The sequence below is a fragment of the Myiozetetes cayanensis genome, unplaced genomic scaffold (assembly GCF_022539395.1).
Source record: "Myiozetetes cayanensis isolate MyiCay16 unplaced genomic scaffold, myiCay2020 scf20-37, whole genome shotgun sequence".
Taxonomy (NCBI): Eukaryota; Metazoa; Chordata; class Aves; order Passeriformes; family Tyrannidae; genus Myiozetetes; species Myiozetetes cayanensis.
The window spans coordinates 13790884-13813572 of record NW_026087412.1 but is presented as its reverse complement, the minus strand read 5'-3'; the positions used below and the strand labels follow the sequence as shown (position 1 = coordinate 13813572).

The following is a 22689-nucleotide window of genomic DNA, read 5'->3' as shown; positions in this document are numbered from 1 at the left end:
GCCCTGGACAGTCACAAGCAGCTTCCCCTCCCCACCACCCAGGTCTCCATGTGGCTTCACCTGTGTTTCACAGGCAGTTGTCTGCTTCTCTGTGTCCCCTGGATGGGCTCTGTGCACACCCCTGCCCCACAGACCATCCCCACTCCCAGAAGGACTCCACCCTGACCTCGAGGTGCTCAGGCCACCACAGCTGGGACACAAGGTGCACAGCCCTGGCTCGTTCCAGATGATACCATTCCATTCAGTGGGGCAGGACTGAAGGTGGCAGCTCCAGCACAACTCCATGCAGGGCAGCTCACAAGGGCCAGCCCCAGCTCCAGCCCTCACTCCCAGGCTCTGCCAAGGCTGTCCCTAGAGGCAGCCGGGGTGAAACCATCGCTCCTACACTGTTTATTTTAGCAACACAAATAAGAGATTCAAATTAATTATTGACTGGTGAGCGCAGAGGTGCAGGGGAACAGCCTTGCTGGGAGAGGGCACCGCAGGGACAGCGACCTCCGAGGGACCTGGCGAAGAGGGGAGAGGTCACAGCAAGGCACAGGGACCTGTGGGTGTCGCACAGGGAGCTGAGGGCTCAGCACAGCCCTGCCATCAGCCTGGGCTGGGTCTCTGCAGTCAGAGCTGGGCTGGTTCCTGCTGGGGCTGAGCCCTGGATGCGCTTGGCCAAAGGCAGCTGGTGTCACTGTGCTGCTGGAACGGGGTGTTTGGAGCAGCTGGAGGTGCAGCCAGCCCCACCTTGGACACACAAGAGCCACTGGGAGATGGGATCTGAAACACTCTGGGCCAGGGCAGCCTTCCCCTGCTGCGAACGAAGCAAAGACACCGGGTTCAAAGCAGAAGAGCGTGTATTGCAAGCGGCTGCGGCGCATCCGGAGAGACTTCCAGCCGCCGGGAGAAAGAACAGAGGAGTTAAAAATGATCCCAGTCTCTAGGGTTACACTGTGTCATGCAAAAGAGCCCTGGGGAGAACCCCATCCCAGGGGGTGGAGGGGAGGGTGTGCTGGCCCAGCCGGGCCACCGTGGCTCACCCCCTGCTCCCCATCAGGGGCTGGGTGAGGGGCCAGATGCCTCTCCAAGAGCCGGTGCTCCCTAGCCCTGCTCACCAGCGAGGATGGTGTGTGCAGGGTGGAGGCTGCGGTGGAGCAGGAACAACCCTTGCTCTCTCCACCCCTTACAAAAAACAAGCCTCGTGGGGTGTCTGCCCCCACCCAGTCGAGCGGGGCCAAGGGATGGGGGAGAAACACTCAGGCACAACCCACTCTGCCTAGTGGGGTGGCCCAGGGGACCCTGAAGAAGGGACCTCCTCTGTAAATGTCACTGGCATGCAAACTCCGGTGTCCCAAGAGAGGAGGGGGTGCTCCCTCCCGGAGAGTCTGGCAGCAGTGGGGTCCCAGGAGGAGGCTGGCACCGGTCCCACGCAGCCTCCCGCTGTCTCTGGGGAGCTCCATTCAGCTCGAGAACAAGTAAAAACTACTTCAAACCAAACCCATGCAAGGCAGCTATTTCTCTCGTGTGTCTCGGCGGCTGCCAGACGCCCTGGCAGCAGAGTTCCTCTCCTCTTTTGGGGAGGAAGGGGGGGAAGAAAAAAACAAACAAAAAAAAAAGAAAAAATATTTATATGCAGGGGTCCCTCCCCGCCGCGTTCGCTCTCGGCCGCGGCCTCATCTCTCTGCCTCCATGGTCACGTTGGCCTTCTGTTCGGCGGTGGCCTGCTGGGAGACGGCGGCGGGCCAGCCCGCGGGCTGCGCTGGCGCGGCCGGAGTCCACGTGCTCTGCTGCTGGCCAGGGGGAGAAGCCGTGGGCCAGGCGGGGTTGAAGGCCCCGTGCTGGGGCAGCGGCGGGGCCGGGGGCGGCGGGGAGGTCGCCATGGAGGCCACAGGGCTACTGCTGTTGAAGCTCTCGGAAGCCTTGAGGCGGGAGAACATGGTGAGGGCGTCGGGGAAGTTGGGCGGCGTGGCCGGCGTGTTGGCGGGAGTGCACATCTGCGGGAAGGAGACACGGGGTCAGGAGGGGGGGAATCTCTATCTTCTGCCTCCCACCGGGGCACACAGACCCCTGTGCCCCCACTGCTGTGGCACCAGCAGCCCCCAGACCCGCGCTCTGCTGACCATGCTGTTGTTTAAGTGTCTGAACTCTGATGCTGCGGTGAGAGCTCTTTCCAGAGGGCCCAGACAGTGCCCACTCCTGTACCCACCCAACTCAGGGACCCCCTCTGTTTCACAACCCACTGGTGCCACCCTGGGCCTGCAGCTGACTTGGTGGGCACCAGACTCAGGCCCAGCTCCCACCCCCCACGGGACTGGGCACTCTCTGGCCCTGCTGGGTGCTTGCTCTGCACGCCCCAAATCCCCAATTGTCCCGGAGAGTCAAACGAGGCCACAGCAGCCAGTAAATCCCTAAGACACATCTGCCCAAGCAGCTTACAGGCTGGCGGGGCACAAGAGCTGAGGGGCTGAGTCTGGGGACAGCTGGAAGTGCGCAGAGGCAGGCAGCACCCACGCTCTCCTGTGTTTACACACTTCCAGAGGCACGCTCCGGTGAGGCTCCAGGGATTTGCACGCTCCAGGGAGCACACGAGGACTCGTGTGTGGCTGCTGCTCAGTGGGAAACACCACGTATCCGTGTGTGTGTTTACACAGGTCAGTGCTTCAGGCTCCTCCATGCTCTCTCCCCCATGCTGGGGCTGGTATGGACCACTGGCCATGCCCAAAACATTCTCCATCAGCCCATCCCTCTTGAAGGTACAGCCGCAACCCCTCTGCAGGGCTCTGAGGGCACTCCCAGCCCTGCTGGCCCACTTTGTAGCACCAGCTGCTCTCCAGGAAAACCTCCCTTGGCAGGCAGCTCTGGCAGTGCCCACTCAGACTTCCCTGCCTGCACTCCTGGGGCTGGGGAGCAGCGAGCTGGACATGAACACCAGGCTGAAGCGCCCGCCAGCTGGTGCTGCGCCCTGGGGAGCTGTGAAACCACTTACCATCTGATGGTGGTGGCTGTAGGGGATGTTTGTTTCTTGGAAAAAAGCACTGAGAGCAGTCTGCAAGCAAGAAGAAAGGGAAGACGATGTTACTACCAGCACGCAAACTGGGTACCCACCCATACAGCGGCAGGGCTTTGACAGACCCCAAAGATGATCCAAAAAACAGACCCTGGGGGGGCTGACCATGCCCACAGCCCCTGCCTGCACAGGAGGGTGCTGGGCACAGCTGCTCCCTGTCCCCAGGCAGGGACCCACGCCTGCCATCTGCTCGCACCAGGGCAGGTGACAGCCACATGTATTTGGGACCACCATCCTCACTGAGCAGCAGCTACTGCTGGAGGAGACCCTGGCAGGCATTTCACAACTCACAGCCATGCTCTGCCACCACTGCGTGCAGGGAGAGGAGGGAAACCAAACCCAACCTCAGCAGGAACCAGTCAGATGTGTGTCCTTAACAGAACATGATCATAGTCACTATTCCCACCAGGACATGCCCAGGGATGCAGCAAGTGCCCACCCCACACACCAGAGCACTTCCAATTCGGTCACAGGCAGGGCATGGTGATCACTGACATTGTCCTGGTTGGCTTCCAGTTAAAACCAGTAACAGTCTGGTAAATATGTCACATGCCACAGGCACGTGAGAGCACAAGGAGGGCTGCAGGGATGGAAGGCTGGAGGAACAGCACGGCCAGGAGGGCACACACCCAGCCCAGGTCTGGGAGGAGTGGAGGCATCAGGAGCTTTGGGGGGTGCACAGGACTGAACTGACAGAGGAACAGTGGGAGAAGTTCTTCACTCAGAGGGTGGTGAGGCCCTGGCATGGGTTGCCTATGGAAGCTGTGGCTGCCCCATCCCTGGAAGTGTTCAAGGCCAGGATGGGGTTTGGAACAACACAGTCTAAAGGAAGGTGTCCCTGCCCACAGCAGGGGGTTAGAACAAGATAATCTTCAAGGTCCTTTCCAACCCAAACTATTCTGTGATTCCACGTTAGTGAAGCTGACTCCTGTCCTGTGCCAGGTTTTAACCAAGTCAGGGCTAGAAAACAATGTTTTGATTCAGTTGCAGATCAGACTTGATGGAGAACTGGTTTGGATTCAGTTCTGGTTGGAGGAAAAGCCCCCATGTGTCCCATTCAGCCCTCTCCCCACGGCCTGCAGCTCTGTAAGGCAAAGTGTGAGGAGCAGGGCTGGGGCTGGGTGCTGCCACACCATCCCAGACTTTGTTCCCTTCCTACAAGCCAGAGACTGGGGTTACCCAAGCTGCTGGGAAAAAAAATAAAAAAAAAAAAGGCAGAAAAGCCTGGAAAAAGGAGAGGGAGGTTGTACCAAACCCTACCCAACTGCAGCAGCCACAATCCTACCACCACACATGCTCCTCGTCCTGGTGCCCACATGCTCGCTCCTGTGTCATTCCCAGGGCTGGGATAAATGACAGCGAGTCAGCTCAGCTCACTGATCCAATGGAAAACTAATTCTGCCCCCAACACCCAGGCTGGCAGGCCTTGGGAAGGCAAAGGGTTTTATGGTTTCCTGGCTACAACAGCAGAAAACTATTGGCACGACCAGGTGGCAGCCAGAGCAGTATCTGCAAACAATGATCCAGACCTGGGTGGGGGAAGCAATTCCTGCAGCACAGTCTGGCAGCTCCCAAACCTTGGGGGGAGCGTGCAAGAGCTGGGCTGGCAAGGCTCTTCTCTGCAATAGCTGCATTTAATAACACACCCCCTGAATCCCAGGCTGGGAATTCAGAGCCCTCAGCACCCGCAGGCAGGACCTGCTGGATCCCAGCGGTGGCCATACAGCAGGAATAGGGTCTGTGAGCCCAGAGAGAGCTCTGAACAGGTCAGTACATGTGTTAGAATCAAGGAAATGTCCCACAGACACTCCTGAGGCAGAGACACCCCCATCACTGCTCTACCCTTCGTCCTGGGTGAGGTCTGATGTCAACACCCACAGGCCCTATCGCTCCGACAGGTCCTGATAAGAAAGGGGGGAACAGCGAACGGGAAGCACAGGCAGAGGTGTGGCTGATTAAATCTGCTCTGTGCTTCTGTTTTCCAAGTGGTCTCGTATCTTGGACTGTGCCACTGGCAGACAGGGCAGAGCAGGTCCCTGCTGTCCCCCTGAGCTGCCCACCGATCCCTGCCAGTGCTGGGATGGCAGCTGGGACTGGGCAGAGGAAACACTCCACCAGTGCAGGTCCCTCTGCCTAAAAGAGCGTCCCCTCCCATCCATCTGCCCCTTTCCAAGCATGGCAGGAGCAACCCCTCTGCCCAGCACAACACCCACCTCCCAAAGGACCTGCAGAGCCCCAGCCCCGTGGGCGAGGGACCCGCTCCCACCCCCGGGTGTGTGCCAGGGACACAGATGTAACCAAAGCTGCTGGTGCCACCTGGTCTCCAGCCAGCGTCACAAGTGCCGTGGTGACTGGTGCAACAGCAAAGCCAATTAATAAGGCTTCTCTGCTTGAGGAGCCCGAGCCCAGCTCAGCCCCTGTCTCCTGTGTCACCCTGGTGCGAGTGGGAGTGGGGCAGCCCCGCACCCATGGCCTGGCCACACTCAGCAGGTGACCAGGCCACTGTACCCGCCCCAGGATGCAAAACCAGGAGCTTCACGGGAGGTGGATCACAGAGGGACCCTGCTAGGGTGCTAAGAGTGGTGACCCAGTCAGAGAGAGGGGGGCTGAAGGTGTGTGCTGTACCTGCTGCCAGCACAGGGGGCCCAGCAGCCCCGGTGCTGCAGCAGCCCTGGGAGCACCCTGTCCTTGAGCCACAAAGGAAGGGGCTTCACAAGACATAAATACATAAAGAGGAAGTGGAAATCCAACCATGGGCACAGCAAGCAGAGCCAGACACCTGCTCCTCCTCTCGTTCCCCACACACAAGCTCACTACACTGAACAGACACACTTAGCACCAGGGAAAGGAAGGAAAGGGTGCTTTTATAAAAGCAGATTTCATCTTATCCTTCCCAAGCAGCCCCAGGGGACACGAGCACATAACAAAGCTGAACTTCTGCCTGAGAAGGAGCCTGATCCAGTGCTCAGCCCCATGTGAGACTCTGCAAACTCTGCCTGGCAGCCTGCTGGGTTCCAGCCATGGAGGAGGTACCTGCTGCTCTCTCTGGCTTCTCCCAAAAAGCCAGCACCCGCAGCCCTGGAGGGGCCAGAGACACTCCAAGCTGCTTCCTCTGGCCTGTAAACCTCCCCCTGTGACCAGCCATGGCACTGCTCCAGCTGCTGGAGGGCTGGGCTGGCACTGCCATTCTGGCTGGCACCCACGGCCGCTGCAAGGGCTGCAAACTACACCAGGCATGACAAGGAAACCCCTGCCCAGGGTCCCCAGGAAACAGGACTGGAGTCATAGCGAGTGGGAGAGGTGATCCACTGCCCCATTCCCCAGGGATGGATGGATGCAAAACAAATGGCTCCCTGGTTAAGCCCCTGAACTCGGTACAGGCTCCAATCAGCTCACACTATAACGTGTGTGCATCCAAATGTGGCTGCATCCCAAACGTTTTCCTGAGCTCCTGCCCTGCTCACTGTCCTGGATGATGTTCCTTCGCCCCAAACTCCAAGCAGGCAGGACATCACATGCAGCAAAACCCTTCTGCAGCCCCCACTGCATCCTCCTCCACACACAAGGGCCCATGGGCAGCCCCAAAGCAGCAAAAGCCCAGGAAAGTGGTCCCAAAACACCCGCATCCCGAAGCTGTCCGTGTTTCACAGCAGCCTCACTCTCCCCCCTGCCCATGACCGACACCCAGGGGCTGCCACAGGCAGGGAAGGTCCTGGGCAGGGCAGATGGGTGCCAGGAGTGCCCTGGCCAGGACAGAGACCTGGGAGAACCCAACTCCTGCCGTTGTGCCACTGAGCCCCCCTCATCCCCCCTGCACAGAACACCTCTGCCCAGGATGGTCTTACAGGCAGAACCAACACCCTCAAGGTACAAGCAGGCTGATCCAATTCACACCGTGCCTCTGAAGCAGCACTTTGGCTCGCAAAACACTGTTAATTTACACCACCGAACTCGCCTGAACTCCACCAATTTAAACACACTGCGGACACACACCAGCCAGCAGACGGGTGCTGCACCAGAATAACAAAAGCAACGCGGGCAAGAGGTGGGAGCAGGCAGGAGTGGTCGGGAGGTGCTCCCTCCCCAGCGTGGCTCCCAGAAGGAGCCGTGCCCAGCGGCCATTTTGCAAAGGGAATTATCTGACCGTTGCACCAAAAGTGAGTGGGAACATGGTAACGGCTCGTCGTCGCAGCGTTTGTTTACAGCCCAGCTTCCTCTGAGTCATGTGAGTGCCCAGCCGGCAGGAGACGGCTGTTTGTACTTGTGCAACTCGCCAAACGGTGGCAAAGTTCTGCAAAAAAGAGCCTTTCGATAGGAAAGTTAAAAAACTTTTGTCATCCCCTCCCCAGCTCTTTTGCGACAGCGCACGGAGGTGGTGGAAGCGCCTGTCCCAGAGGGCCGCACAGCCAGCCTGTGTTAGTAAACAAACCCCAGAGCACGCCACACACGCAGCACACCCCACGCCACGGGGCTCCCGGCAGCGGGACGCGGTGGAGGGCAGCGTGGCAAGGCCACCCCGGCATCCCCGCAAACCCACCCCGCGCTCCCCGGACACGCACGGCTCGGCTTGCAACGCCTGACCGAGCACCCGGGAATCCCGAGGCCGTTCCCGATCCATCCGGCAGCCGCTCCCTTAGGGAACAGCTTCCCGAACGCCGTCCAGGAGCCCGGCGCCCACCCGGGTGGGGGGAGGGCTGCGGCCGCAGGGATGGCACAGCCGGAGCCTCCCGCTCCCCGGCCTGGCTCGGACCCGCTCCCGCATCGCAGCGCACACACCTCAATTACCGAGGTGCCATCAGCGTCAGAGCCACCAGCTCCAGCCTGGGGAGCTGCCGGGGCCGCGGCACGAGAGGAAAAATCCCATTTAGACAGCGATTTGCCGGCGACAGCCACCACACACACCTCTTTGCTCCTTTGCACTTCAGCTCTGGGGGCTCAGAGCGCCCCAAAAGAGCCCCCCCACCCCGCGCCCCCCGCCCGGCGTTCACCCCTGTCAATGTCACGGAGTATCCCACCCGCGGGCGAGGCGAAAAAAAGGCGTCTGGGAGCCAGAAAAGCGTTGACCTACAAAGTCTCCTCTCCCACGGCCGCCCGAGGTGCTCAAAACTCCCCGGGGCAGGGCCGTGGGAAAGGCTGCGCGGGGCTCTCACAGCCCACGGCCACGCGGGAGGGGCTGTGAGGGCTGAGGCGGGGGGGACAAGAGGAAGGTTCGGCTCCCCCGGTCCGGCGGGGCTGCCCCCCCAGCCTCCCCCCGCGCAACGTGGACCCGCTCCCCCCGCCCCGCGTGGCGCCCACGGGGAGCCCGGCGCGGCCCCGCCGCGCGTGGGCGAGCGGAGAGGGGGAGAAGCAGCGCGTCCACGCCGCCCGAATTCCGCCCCCACCACCCCGTCCGACCCACGCGGGGGCCCCGCCCGGGGCCGGCACCGGGGCGGCGGCCTCACCTCGAACTGCCAGTGGGCCGCCTGCAGCAGCTGCTTGGCCTGGTCGGCGGCGCACCCGGCCGCCAGCACGAACTGGTTGATCATCACCTGGTGCTTGAGCTCGTCCATGGCCGCGGCCCCCGCGGCCCCCGCCGCCCTCAGGGCGCCGCCAGCACGGCGGGGCCGGCGGCTCACGCCAATGTTTACCGGGCACTGACTCACGGCGCCCGCCCCGGCCCCGCCCACGCCCGCCGGGGGGGCGGGGCCGCCGCGGCCCGGCCCGCGCGGCGCCGCCTGGGGCTTGCAGTCCGCGCCCCCCCTCCCGCCGCGCCGCCCTCCCCCCGCGCGGACCACAACTCCCGGCACGCCCCGCTCTGTTTGCCGAGCCGCCGGCGCGCGCTGAGTGACGCGCGGGGCCGGCCAATCGGCTCCCGCGGCCCCGCCGTACCTGACCGTATATGGTCAACAACGGCGCGGCGCCCAATGGCGGGGCGGCGGGGCGGGCGCCGCGCGCGAGGCGAGGCGGGGCCCGGCGGTCACGTGGGCGCGGGCGGTGTTTACAGTCGGGTCGCGTGCGGGTTCCCGTGGACGGGCGGGACCGGCGGGGACGGGGGCATGGGACGGGGAGCGGGAGCGATGGGGAGCGGGGCCGCTGCTAACCCCTTCAGCCCCGCACCGCCAACGTGTCCCCCCCGCGGCTCTGCCGGAAGCCCCTTGTTGTCTCGCAGCTCCCGCACAGCCCCCGCCGGGGCCTGAGATGCTGGAGCAGCATCTTGCTTGGGCCCCGCGCCCTCCCGCAGCGCCAGTAAACCGCGGTGGGGGGGGGGTGCTCCAGACCCTGCTGGTCCCGTTTTTCCCTCAGCCGCAGCACCTCCGTGCACTCCACTGCCTCCTGAAGCGAGAGGCGGCAGCCGGGGAAGGTTCTGGAAGGTGCTGGGGGTGCTCCCGGCCCCGTGAAAGGCTCCTTTGAGAGGAGATGAAAGCTCGGGGCGCTGGAGGGCGGACAATGGTGTTGCTGGGGATAAGCAGGCACAGACACGCGCCTGTGGGGAGGAAAGCCAGGGAAGAGCAAGGGAAAAGACTCAGGAAGCGCTGGCTCCGCGAGGCTTGTTCAGACCGCCGGTCCCCTCCGTGTTTGCCGAGGCTGTCTCCTGCTGTCTGGAGAGGTTTATCCTCACCACCAGGGGTTTGTTCGCTGACACCCCTGTCCCCAGACAGCGTTTGGGCGCAGCCACAGGTGTTTCTGAGCCGTGAGGATTAAACGGCTGAAGCTCAGGCGGGTCATGCATTTGGCTGGTGAGGTTCTGCAGCCTCCGCTGGGGGGGCAGGAATTGCTCCGGGATTGTCCGAAGCTGGTCACCATCTTCCACGTGTCCTTTAGTAACCAGAGCACCCCAGGGCTTGGAGAATTGGAGAATTCCGGGGCCAAGGGGTTTTCCTCCTCCTTCTATGTGTGTCACTGCCCAAATCCAGGTGAGAGCTCAGCTGTACAGTGGTGGCAGTGGGACACAGCCAGACATGACAGGTCATTTTTCCAAGGAGACAACCCCTGGAGAGAAGCAGCAAGGGGAGATCTGTAGCCAGCACGGTGTAAATGCAGCTGGAAAAACAAATCTCCTGAAGGATTATTTTAATCGGAAAGAATCAGAAACTTTAAGAAACCTTGCAGTTGGGTGTTTGAAGGGAGAAGGGCTGGGCCTGGCCCAGCGGGGCTTTCCAGGGAGGGTTGGAAGCCCTTTGGAGCAGGGCAGTGTTTAGGGAGGCAAAGTTCACAGGCTCCCTACTCCTTCTGGTGAGGATGACCTGTGTGTGGCCTCCAGGGCTCCTGAGCCTTGTTGTGCCTGACAAACAAAGTGAGTGACAGCTCTGGGCAGGGGACAACTGATACAAAGCAATTTGCTTCGGTGGGTAATAAACCCCTGGGCAGCTGGACTTTGGATGAGCTGCTCCGGTGACTGGGAGGTTTGCTGGGAAACAGATTTCCCTGTTTACACAAGTGTGCTTGTAGCTGCCTCCCCAGCAGAGGTGTCCAAGGAGACTCCTGAAGGGCAGGTGGTGGTGGCTGGAGAAACCTGTGGCAGTGAGAGGGTGGGCACCCCCCCAGCCCCTCTGCTTCCTCACCAGGCTCTGTGGAAGGGTTTGAAGGATCCCTCCTCTATCCTGCTGCTCTCCTCCAGGTTGTGCTGGAGAATGGATCCAGGCTCATCTTTTGCTGGATGAGATTTTGCCAAGGTGGAGGGCAGTGCAGGAGCTGAGGTCTCCTCCCCACCCCTGGGACTCTGCAGGGTCCCAATGGGAAGGAGCCCTGGCCCAGTTTCACCCTGGTCCTCCCCAGCTTGACCGCTCTCACCCCACACCATGGTGGCACCTGGAGTCTCAGGCTACCTTGTGGAAGTCTTTTCATCCCTCTGTCCTGGAGGGCCTTCCATCTTCATGGCCCTGCTCCCTCTCCATCCTCAGCACGGAGCAGGCAGAACCCTGGGCTGGCAGCACCAAAACAGGGACAAATACAGTCTCAGGGACCCCAGAGCTGAAGGTGCAAAAAACACACTGGGCTGGCAAAACCCACCAGGGTTTGTGGGGCTATTGCTGCTTCTTGCAGCTGCAACATCTCCCTGGGCTGGGGGGCTGCTCCTCCAGCCCACAGGACCCGCCCGTGGTGCTGCGGGACCCCAGGAGGGGTCTGGGAGGGCATCCCCGCTCCCGGCCCCAGGGCTCCCTCTCCCTTTTCCCTGCTGCTGGCAGTGGCCCCTGCGAGGGACAGAGGAGGCAGTGGTGCAATATCCTGCCTTTGTGTGTGCCCGAGGGCCGGGCTGGGGCACGGCAGCTGCGGCTGCTGGAGGTGCTGCCCTTCAGCTCGGCTCGCTCCGGGATTTGGGGCGGAAGGGCTGAGCCCGGCCCTGGCACAGCGCTGCTATTGTCGTTGTCTGTCACACTCATCTCACGGAGCAGGGCCCCGCAGGGGATGTTCTCCAGCGAAAGCCCCTTCCTTCCCAGATGGCAACAATGCCCTCGGGGCCCTACGGCTTTCTCAGGAGCGGCCGGGAGGGACCTTCCCGCTGGAACAAAACCCTCCTGCCGCAGCTTCCCGGGCAGAGGCGACACCCCCACAGCCCAGTGCTGCGGGACCTGGCTCTGCTCTTGGCGTCCCTGCTTAACCCATGTGGCTCCTGGTGAGCAGCTGCAGAGAGAACAGGGCTGGGGGTTGGAACTAAGTGATCTTTGAGGTCCCTTCCAACCCAACACGTTCCAGGATTCTGTGATCCTGTCCCCCAAAAAGCTCACTGGGTGCCTCACTGGGCTGGGGAAGAGCAGGATGCTGGTGGTGCTCAGGATGTGGGAGGGAAGGGTGAAGGACCCTCTCATCTTCTGTCCCTGTGCAAATTCCGATCCTTGCCTTGCCTCATGGTGCAAACACGGCTCAGCTTTGCCCCCAAGCTTGTGGCCAGCTGGCAAACAGACCCCAGCATGGCATGGGAAGATAGAGATCCTTGCTGGGCTGGATCTGCTCCAGCACTGAGCCCCAAATCAGCTGCAGAGCGAGGCCTTGGGGGGTTATGGATTCACCCTTCTGGGCTGGGGCTGCTGGTGGCACACAAGCTGTTCCTATCACCCCACTGCTGCCAGAGGGCTTGTTGCCATCCCTGAGGAGCATCACTGGTGGCTGTGCAGGCACAGAGCAGCCAGACAAACTCCAGGCTGGCACACACCGTGAGGGTCAGCAGACTCCATCCTTCACTCCATCCCTCCCCTCCCTCTCCGTGCAACTTCTGTCACGAGAAACCCTTGCAGGGAGAGGCTGGTTGAGCAAGAGGGGCTGTCACTCTGGGTGCCAGCAGGATCCTGGGGGACACAGGAGGCAGCACTCCGGCCCAATTGCTGCCAAGGCTCCCCTGTGCCAGGTGCAGGGTAACCCGGCTTTCATGGCTGGCCAGCAGGAGTGGTTGCTAATTCCATGCTTTTCCCTGTCCTTCCCAACCCTGCTGCACAATGGGATGCAGCAGAGTGAGGTCTGGTCCTGCTCTGTGCTCACCCCTGGCACCCATTCCCCTCACGTCCTGTGCCCCATAGGGCTCCTTGTACTGGCCATACTCGGGGTGGCCTCAGCAGCTGCAAGGGTAATAATTGTCTGGAAGCACATTTCCCTTCAGGGTTGTTTGCTTATTCCCACTGGGTGTGTTTTAGTTTGTGTTTACAGCCATCAAATTCCACCCACCGCCCGCTCAGCCGCTATCACAAAATACTCCGGTGCTGGCAGGCTCTGCTCCCTGCCCCTCCCTCTCCCTGTGTCCCAGCCCCCTTTTCCTGCTATTCCCCTGCTCCTGAGGCCAATTGAAGACCTTTCACATGTGCCATCCCAGCTCCTTCATGTCTCCCTGGGCTTTCGAATTTGGGTCCCCAGTTCTTGTGCAGGAAGGTGCCTCCCTTCACAAGCCGAGCCTGGGCAGCTTATCCCTGCTCCCCGGTGCCAGAGGGGACAGGACTCGCTGTTGGGACATCAGTGGCTCTTTGGTGCCTCTTCCTCCATGCCATCCTCCGGGATGGTGTGTCAGCCCAGTCATCCCCAGCTCTCACATCCAGGCCTCAGACACCTCTGTTTTCTTTCCTGCATGGGTTATCTGGCAGGGGAGGAACACAGGAGAGGTTTCCCCTGGGAATGTCACAGTCTTGCAGCTTGGGAGGCTGATCGCCTCTTCTCCTGCTGGCTTTGAGCCTCAGCCAGGAGCGGGTCCCACCTCTGGGAACTGGCCTGGATAGTGGATTCCCATGCCAAACTTCCCAGGAGGAACATGGGTACCCCAGCTGGCCCACGGGATCTGCAGGCTCCGTGCACGCCTCCATCCCAGCATGGACACTCTGTGCATCCCTGTGCAGGATGTGTCCCCGGGCATCCCTCTGCAGGGTGTGTCTCCCTGGGCATCCTCCTTGTGCAGGATGTGTCCCTGGGCATCTCCCATGGGCATCCCCCCCATGCATCCCTGTGCAAGCTCCCTGGGCATCCACCTTCACTCTGCATCCCTGTACAGAATGTGTCCTTGAGCATCCTCCCTGTGCATCCCTGGGCAAGATCCCAAGGGATCCCCATCCAAGGTGTGTCCCTGGTATTCTCTGTGCCCATCCCTGGGTCCATCCCTGTGTCCATCCCCATCCAGGGTGCCCTGTGCTCATCCCCAGGGGCCCTCCTGTTCCCCATTCCCACCCCCATTCCCATCCCATTCCCACTCCAGTTCCCATTCCCACACCTAGCCCATCCCATCCCATCCCATCCCATCCCATCCCATCCCATCCCATCCCATCCCATCCCATCCCATCCCATCCCGGTGCCTCCTTAGCGACCCCTCCCAGCCGGGCACCCGCTCTCCCCCCTCCTCGCGGCCCTTGGTACGTTCCGTTCCCCCCGCGGTTGGTCCGGCCGGCGCGGTGCCTGCCGGGCGCTGTAGTCCGGGCGCGGTTGGCCTCGCGGTCCCGGCGTGCCCCGCGCCGCCGCCGTGGGTGCGGGTCCCGGTGCGGGTCCCGGTGCCGCCCCCGGTGCCGCCGCTCTGCGCCCCCCGCCATGGGCTCCCTGCTCAGCCGCCGCATCGCGGGCGTGGAGGACATCGACATCCAGGCCAACTCGGCCTATCGCTACCCGCCCAAGTCCGGTGAGGGCCGCGGGGGCCGGGGATGGGGGCCGGGCCGGGCCCGGTGCCCCCCGGGCCGAGCGGGGCGGCCGCGGAAGGGGCTGCGGGAGCGGCTGTCACCGGCCGGGGGTGGCTCTGGCTGTGGCTCCAGCTCCGGCTCTGTCTCTGCGCCGGGCCCTGCGGGCCCTCCCCGGCGGCGAGGCCGTGGATGCAGCTCCGTGGGCCGCAGCGATGGGACGGGCCCGGTGCGGGTCAGTGTGAGGGGCTCGAGGGGCCCACGCCCCGCACCCGCGGGCAGCAGTGCCCGTCCCTCGGCCCGTGCCCGCCCGGCACAGCCCTGGGGTCCCCCCTGGTGCCGGGGGGTCACTGGGGGTGCACAGAGCTCTGCTCCCCACCCCGGGAATTCGCTAGGAATTCGCTGGGAATGCGGCTGGAGCGGGTTGTCGGTCAGTGGCGAGCGCGGCGGCTGCTGCTGGTGAAGGGGAAGCGATGGTGGAGTTCGAGGGGGACACGGAACAAAACCGGGTCTGGTGGCATATAGGATGACAGATTCCCGCATGACAACCCCCTCTAACTCCTTAGGATGGCAGGCGGCTCTCACCTGGGAGAGACCTGGGATGACACGGCATAGTGGGTGTCTATTCCAAAGGGAATTGTCCTGAAAGCCTGGAGAGTTGTCAGTGCCCCTGGTGGGCCCATGACCCACCTTGTCTGGGGGTGGTTTTTGAAACAGGCCAGATTTAATTTGTTTGAAGAATTTTACTTCTCACAAAATTAGTTGTCAGGGAAATCTGGATGCTTTTTTCCCCTTTACAGTGTTTGTTTACTTATAAATGATTCTGAGTTCCTGTTCTGCTGGGGCTTTTCCAGGCAGGCTGGAGAATTTGCAGGGCAGCACTTTGGGTCCCCTCGTTCCCAGGTGCAAACACTTTTCCGCTCAGAGGTTCGAGTCCTGTGTGTGTCCTGTGACATCCTCGGGGCTGTGTGATGGAGACAGCCCTGCTTGCTCTGGAGGGGGTGCAGGGTCATCCCAGAGTCCTGCCATTGTTACACCTTGTTCTGCAAGCAGGAATGGTGGTGTGGAGGGGATGGAAAGGGGGGAAACCTGCCCAGAAAAAAAAAAAAATCCTACAGCTGTGTTGTATCTCTTAGAAAATACAACCTGGTTTTTTTAGGGGGTTGGGAATTATTTTTTTTTGGGCTGCAGGGAAAGACAAATGTCGCTGTTTGGCTGCAGCAGGATCTGCATGTGGCAGAATTTTAGATGTGGAGTGCATTAGTTATAACCACCATATGCAATGGACATTGAACTGCTTCTTTCACATCATCTTCCTGTTGTTCCTGTGCTGTTGTATTTACCTGGACTGGAAGTTAAATGATGTGTTGGGATGGTTCTAGGCAGAGGAAGAGGTTGTGAACGCTTCCCAGGGGGAGATTCAAAGCCCAGGACAGTGAGGGCTGTGAGGATGGCAGCTCCCCTCCCTTCCTCAGGAGGATACTGTCCCTTCTGGTCCTCAGTGTGTCTGCCTTGGAGCTGGAAAGGTTGGTTATGGCTGGTACAAAGCCTGACAGTGAGGGTGACCGGGAGGGAGTGAGTGTGGTTATATTTGATTTTGGGAAGCAAGCTGGGAGTGGTACAAAATGTTCGCAGGCCAAATGGTTGCTGATTATTTCTAACTTGACACTGCCGCTGTGAGCCCTGAGTGGAAGGAAGAAGCCACTTTTCCACTGGCTGTGTTGGATGTGTGAGTGTGTGTGCTGGAGCGTGAGCCTGACAGACACCCCTGAGATTACCCCTGGAAAGCTGGAAGGTGTGGTGAGAGAGCATTCCCTGAGGTCACCCCTCCTCTGGAGCCCTGTGCAGCACCGAGGGTTGTCCGTCCCCTTTTCCGTTCTGTCTCTCCAAGCCTCTGGTTTAAGCAGATCTCGACTTATTGTGAATGTCTGATCAGCTGCTGGGTGCAAGCACACCCCCTCACAAGAAGAACATGTTGTACGAGGAAATGAGCCCTAAACGCAGGTATTCTGGCTGTAACTGTGCCAGCCTGCCCGTGGAAAGGAACACGGTGACTGTACCAGGTCGTTCCGAGGTGACGGCGCCTTGTTGAGTCACAGCTGGTGGCAAAGGCAGAGGTGAATATTCACTTCTCCTTTATTGACTTTTGATGTGGTTGTTGCCGGGTCAGTCACGTGCTCTGGGGAGGATTGAGCGGGTTGGTGTGGAATCCACTTTGGTCTCTAGGAGCCAGAGTCACCAGTGAGGCATCCACAGGTGGTGTGACAGCTTTATTGCAAGTTGTATACAGTTCTATAGTCAAAAATCCTCTGAAAATGCCCTGCTTGTTCCTCCAAGGCTCTGGGTGTGGATAATCAGCATTTTCCCTCTTGCATCAGGATGGCTGAGGCTGCTGTGGCCCTTTTCTGAGCTCTCTTTTCTGGTGCCTTTTAACCAGAATTTCTTGCTTTGTGGAGCCTGTGCTGGCATTGTGCCCGCCTGACCATTTGGAAGAAGGACTCAGTTTGTCCATGAAATGGGCTAAAAATGGGTCATTTTTTGCCTGTTGAGTGAGGAACAGTCATGATCTCCATCGTGCTTCCATGTTTGAGGCAGTGAAAGGATCCATGTTTGTGCAGATGGTCTCACATGCCTTTGGAACCAGTGAGCGATGCTTCCCACAGCTCCTTCAATAGCTCCACTCCTGTTCCTCTGAGCTCCTCTGCAGTGGAGCAGGACAGGGAGCACCTGCCCTTGGGATGCCTCTTCTCCCCTGGAGTAGGCTCTTGGAAGAGAATTCCCTGGAGGGAAAAGAGGAGATTACTCCTCTCTGAAGCTGAGCTGGTGTGTTGTTTGGGAATGAGGCTTTAATCAAAGAAGGAGCATTTTTAAATAGGAGATGAGTACCCAGAGTCCATCACCTCATGAGCCGTGTGTGCTGTGACATTGTCACAACAGGAACACCTCCCTTATTTCACACAGAGCTGTTGTTCCTCACTCTCTCCCCAAAGCATGTGGAGTAGTCCTCTCCATTGCTCCTGCTGTGTCCTGGAGCTGGTGACAGCCACCACCACCTGCCATTGACCGGGACATTCCCTCCTGCCTTCTCCCCAGCTCCTTGTGAGCACCGGATGGAAGCGCTCGGGGCCCCAGAACCAGTTGATTTTGCTACAGGTTTGGATGGTATTTATCTCAGCTCAGAGCCACATTCCTGTTTGCTGCGTGGTGGCTTTTGGTGGCCCAGCAGGGACGGGTGGTGGGGAGGGCGGGATGGCCTCATCCAGGCAGGGTGTTGGTTCAGGCTGTGCCTGGGACTGTGCTGACAGTCCGTCCCTCAGTGTGCCCTGGTGGAGAGTGTTTGGCTGAGTAATTAAAAGGAACTCAATTTCTGTCACTTCACTGTTAATTGTGTTCATGGTGAGAAGCCTAAATGGACATTAATTGCTTTCTCTTAATAAACAATCAGCCCCTGTTTTGCTGAGGTTACAGTTGTGCTGTCGACTCAGTGCTCCTGGTCCTTGTAGGGTGTTGTGTCACTCATGCATCACATCCATGTGTTGGGGTTGCATGAACATGGGATTGGGATGCTGGGTTAGGGAGAGGTAATTGTGACTGGAGCAGTCTGGTGCTTAGTGCTGGTGCCTTTATGATAATAAAACCCCACCACTATGTTGTAATAAATATTAACTATTTTGGTGTCATTTGATGGGCACTCAGGAGGAGCCTTGGGTTCCAGTTTGGTTTTGCATGGGACAAACTAATGAGTCAGGCTTGGCCATTCTGGGTGTCCCAGTGCTGTTTTTTCCAGCCACTGTAAAGTTTTCCACCGTAATTTCTCTTAAAACCACTGCCTGGACCTCAGCAGTGTCACCCATTCGTGTTCTCTTTTATGTAATGCTCCCTCATGTTCTGTCCTGATTTACTCTGGGGAACTAAAGCCACAGTGATTCTTTGCTCTGGCATTTTTATCCTGTTCCATCCCTGTTTATTTATGTATGATTCTTTTCCTGGTAAGTGTGTCGCTGCATTTTCCTGGAGGATTTCTGTTTCTAGCAATTCTGGGGAGGGTTAATCCAAGGAGTTTTTGCTTTCCTTTTTTTTCCTGCCAAAGAGGATGGCACTTTGCATCCCCCCTTCTGCCCGTAGCTACAGAGCTCTGTGTAAAGCTGGCCTTGCAACACCTGCCTAAGGTAGGTCAGGGTGGTTTTATAGGCTGGGGGGACATGTGGGAACAGGGTTCAAGAGGTGTGGCAGCCTGGCTAAAAATCCTAAAGCTGTCTTTGTATTGGGTTTGGAAATGGAACCTAGAGGTGGAGCTGTAGCAGGATTCTGATGCATAGAAAATACATACAAGTGTGTCTCTTTACAGACACTAAAAATCCTAAACGTGTGGATCTCTCGGTGACTGGAAAAGAGGATTCCTCTTATTTTCTGTCTCAAAGTTTCCTTGTCCTTTTAGTCCTTGGTGTGGTACTTACAGAAATGCTTCCATAAAGCGTTTTGTCTTCAACTTGGGCAAACCCCGAGTTGCTTGTGACAGTGGTTGAGAGGATTAACGCCTAACTTTGGGCTCACCTCGAGAGCTCCGAACTTCATGTGTTGTTGTAGCAACTGAAAGGTTTCTGAAAGCTTGCAGTAGAATATCTTTTTTTAGCTGCTGAAAGCTGCGTTGTAAATTCGTGGAGACAGTTTGCTGCCATTCTGCTCTGTGAGTTTGGCCGTGGAGACCTCGAGCGCGTGGCGGGTTTTGTGTTGTACGGCAGCCCTGGCAGTGCCCGCGGGTTGTTCTGCTCACCGGGAGCTCCTCAGACTGATTTTTTTCCCTGTGCTCTTGGTGGCTGGCACTGACTGCATCTCTTGGTTGCTTTTGAGGGAAGTGCCTCTGGGGAAAAAAAAGCCCTCCTTCACGTTGAAGGAGGTGACTTTAGAAGATGAAAAGAGGTTCAGTCTGAACATGGAACTGCAGCTGTGGTTTCCAGTTGCTGTGTTGGAGAATGTATTTATGAGAAATCCTAACAATTTGTTAGAGATCCCTAAAGTAGTTCTTAGTGGAACAATGACAGCGTGGCAGGTGACTTAAACATGCTAGTTTTGTGTCTGGATGTTGTTCCAGTTATACAGGAGAGACCTTTCCATGCCAAGGTGCTGGAGAGGCTGCCAGGAGATGCTCTGGAATCGTATCCTGGGCTCATCCCACAGCGTGGGCAGCAGAGGAGGGTGAGATTCTGCCCCTCTGCCCTGCTCAGGTGAGACCCCACCTGCAGTGCTGCTCCAGCTCTGGGGTCCCAGCACAGGAAGGACATGGAGCTGTTGGAGAGGGTCCATAGGAGTCACCAAGATGATCAGGGGGATGGAGCAGCTCTGCTGGGAGGAAAGGCTGAGAGAGTTGGGATTGTTCAGCCTGGAGAAGAGAAGGCTCCGGGGTGACCTAATTGAGGCCTTCCAGGACCTGAAGGGAGCCTGTGGGAAAGATGGAGAGGAACCTTTTGCAAGAGCCTGGAGTGACAGGACAAGGGGAAATGGCTTCATACTGACAGAGTAGGTTTAGATTAGGTATTTGGGAAAAAATTCTTTGCTGTGAGGGTGGGGAGGCCCTGGCACAGGTTGCCCAGAGAAGCTGTGGCTGCTCCATCCCTGGAAGTGTCCAAGGCCAGGTTGGACGGGGCTTGGAGTAACCTGGGCTGGTGGAAGGTGTCCCTTCATGGCAGGGGTTGGAACAAGATGAGCTTTAAGGTCCCTTCCAACCCAGGCCATTCTGTGTTTCAGTCTCATTCACTGGATATGAGGCAGTTCTCCAAGTCTGATCCCAGATAACCAGCTGCTGTGCTACTGCACAAGCATTGTCCTCACAGTTAATCAAATAAAATCTTCCAAAACATAACACTACTCGACACACATAAAATGTGAAATCTATTCCTAACCCCCAGCGTTCCTCGTGCTCTTCTGAACCGGTGTGAGCATAAACCACTGCGTGTATCTGGGCTGGAGAGGCTGTGCCAGCCTGGCTGTGCTTGGAGATTACATGCAGATCAGCGTTTTTAATTTGTTGCTTCTGGGAGGGGTGGGAAAAGGTTCCCTGTCATTTGAAACACCTACATTGGTGATCAAGGAACGACTGGATGTGGCATTGAGTGCACTGGTCTGGCTGACGAGGTGGCGATCGGTCGAAGGTTGGACTCAGTGATCCTTAGACGTCTTTTCCAAGCTCAGTGGTTCTGTGATTTTGTTATTCTGACTCTGCAGGTCTGGTTCTGAGTAGGTTGTGGACCTGTGCTGAAGGTGATTGTTGTACTTGGAAAGAAGGACGTGTTTCAGCACCGCAAACATCTGGGTGCTCGTAAGCTGAGCTCAGCAAAGCTGAGCGCTGCTGTCGTCATTAAGGCCCTGCCATCTGTGCCGAGTAAGAAGAGCCTTTTCTTGAAGCATAAAGGAAAAAAGCCTTAATGGAAAAAACAGAGCCATTCATGGAAAGCCTTCCATTTCAGAGTAATCGTGCTTGCTCCTGCCTAGAGGGACTGCAAATCCCCCCAGAGTGCCTCCCTAGCCACTCAGATGATTAGGTACTGCTTCTGGAATGGCTCATTTGAACACCAATTTTATGCTGTCTGTGCACTGCACCCAGGGAAGCGAATGTACGTGTGGCTCAGTTCTCTTATCCCCCACTCTGAACCTTGAAGGGAAGTGACTTGAGTGCAGGCTTTTATTTTAGTTCTCTCCTGGTACTTATGTCCCTGAAATTGTAACTCTGTGAAGTTCATGTTTGAGAGTGCCTTCCTGGAGCCTTTCTAGGAGGAAGCTACGCTTGTGGTGCCCTCATGCACCTGAATTGATTCTGTTGACTTTGGAGTTAATCCAGTGCTCTGGAATCCCCGTGACCTTGCACACACTTCGTCTCCTGAAATTTGAACCGTAGTGCATCACCTTAAAGATGAATGACACGAATTTGTGGTGAAGCTTTCAGAGCTGAAGTTCCCTTCAGTCAGTCCCTGCGTGTGTCTTGGAGAAATTCGTGTTTCTGCATTTAGAGCTGACTGTGTTATTAATTAAATTCAGCATCGAGGTGTAAAGGTTTTGTGTGGTTCTTGCCTGGGATATGGCAGTGAAAGAGGGGAGGGAAGGAGCCCCTTCGGCTGTGCCAGGCTTTGCAGTGGGAAGAACCCTCATCCTTCTCTGAGGAGGTTGATGATGTTTGTGGGACTGGGCTTTACACTGTAAATTGGAGAAAACAGGAAGAATTCATCAGAATGGAGCAATATTGGAATGAGCTGAATCTCACTGCTCCCTGTCCATTCTCTGGAAAACAAGTTAAAATGGAATTATCTCCACTGTAATGATTTATTCCAGGTTTTTGATTTGTTTTGTTTATTCCTCTGCTCCTGCTGTTGGCAGTGGTCCTCAGTAGTACAGGGAAAGACTGAATTAGTAAGTATTTTCTGTGTCTTGTGCTCCTTTATACTTGTGAATTCAAAACTGCACAGACTTATCTGGGAAGCACCAATTATTTTAATTTGTTTGCTTGTTTGTTGTTGTTTTTTAATTCCCCTGTGTTTGTGTTGGTGTGTTTTTTTTTTTTTAGGAAACTACTTTGCAAGTCACTTCTTTATGGGAGGGGAGAAGTTTGACACCCCTCACCCCGAGGGCTACCTTTTTGGGGAGAACATGGATCTGAACTTCCTTGGGAATAGACCTGTTCAGGCAAGTCCCTGTGTTCTATTTTACTCTTCTGTTTCCTGCCTGTTTTGGAAAACCTCATGTAGGGCTTGTCGAGGAGGATGGCACAGACCTCACTGCTTGGGGAGTGTCATTCCAGTCTGTTCAGATCCAAGCTGAGTTTTCCTAAACAGTATCCACCTTCTAGGCTTATTTTCACTTAGGACAGAAGGAATTAGTAAGTGGGGGAAGAAGGACAGGGACTCAGGAGCACAGAATCTGGGACTAATTCTGCTTGCCTGCCTGGGCAAGTGTAAAACATGCTGTAGGGAAGGCTGGCAAGCAGATCCACTCTCAGAGCCCCAACTTCCCAAAGCTCCTGGGCATGCTGGATGGCTTGCAGCCAGTGTTCAACATGTGCTGTTCTCTTTCTAAACAAGTGGCCTGACTGGGCACAGGGCAGGGTTAAGATAAATTTTGATATTTGGTGGGGTTTAGTTTGCTTTGTAACCTCAGTGGGCTGCTCAGGAAGTCTCTCCTTCTCTCCTTTAGTTTTCCCAGGTGGAACACAGAGGTATTTCTGTGTCCACAGGTGTCTTTGAGACTGTGAAAAGCTGCTTGCTCAAGTGCTTGTTCTTGAACAAGGAATAGCACCATTGTGAGGGACAGACAGGAATTTCATGGAGTGTTATGTTTTGGATTTCTCTTGCCTCTCAGAACTGCTTAAAAGAATCAGAAGGTAACAGAGTAGGAGCAGTTTGGAGCTCTTTGCAGAGTGCTGGAGAGGAAAGGGAAAAGAGCTGTTTGCTTTACCAGCTGTTCTCCCAGTTGTTTCTGCAACTTCTAAACATGGAAAGGAAAAACTGAAGTTGTGGTTCTCCTCAGAAAAAGCCATGGCTGTTGTTTAATTTACGTTCGTAGTGCTCGGAGGCAGTTTGGGATCACCTT

At 57.5% G+C, this 22689-nt stretch overlaps 2 protein-coding genes across 4 annotated transcripts in view; one reads left to right on the top strand and one right to left on the bottom strand.

Annotated features, from left to right (window-relative positions):
• Positions 1–827: 827 nt before the first annotated feature.
• On the bottom strand, positions 828–8794 carry UBALD1 (UBA like domain containing 1). The gene is made up of 3 exons (XM_050317764.1): positions 8497–8794; positions 2975–3034; positions 828–1982 (listed from the first exon to the last, which is right to left on the bottom strand). Exons 1-3 carry the CDS (start codon positions 8602–8604, stop codon positions 1662–1664), a joined length of 489 nt encoding a protein of 162 aa, XP_050173721.1. The 5' UTR covers positions 8605–8794; the 3' UTR covers positions 828–1661.
• A 5155-nt stretch (positions 8795–13949) lies between these two features.
• The window catches only part of MGRN1 (mahogunin ring finger 1), a 48474-nt gene continuing 39734 nt past the window's right edge, over positions 13950–22689 (top strand). For all 3 annotated transcript variants that reach the window (XM_050317679.1, XM_050317680.1, XM_050317681.1), the window contains exons 1-2: positions 13950–14117; positions 21668–21786. In XM_050317679.1, the coding sequence (XP_050173636.1) occupies positions 14030–14117; positions 21668–21786 (207 nt within the window). In that variant the 5' untranslated portion in view covers positions 13950–14029. The remainder of the gene's footprint in view (positions 14118–21667; positions 21787–22689) is intronic.

What these genes read in the sequence shown, in the direction of transcription:
- UBALD1 (XM_050317764.1), bottom strand. Translation starts at nt 8,604, where the DNA reads ATGGACGAGCTCAAGCACCAGGTGATGATCAACCAGTTCGTGCTGGCG. An exon ending in CGGCCCACTGGCAGTTCGAG is followed by an intron (nt 3,035 to 8,496) that starts GTGAGGCCGCCG and finishes TCTTGCTTGCAG; the next exon opens with ACTGCTCTCAGTGCTTTTTT. An exon ending in ACAGCCACCACCATCAGATG is followed by an intron (nt 1,983 to 2,974) that starts GTAAGTGGTTTC and finishes TCCTTCCCGCAG; the next exon opens with ATGTGCACTCCCGCCAACAC.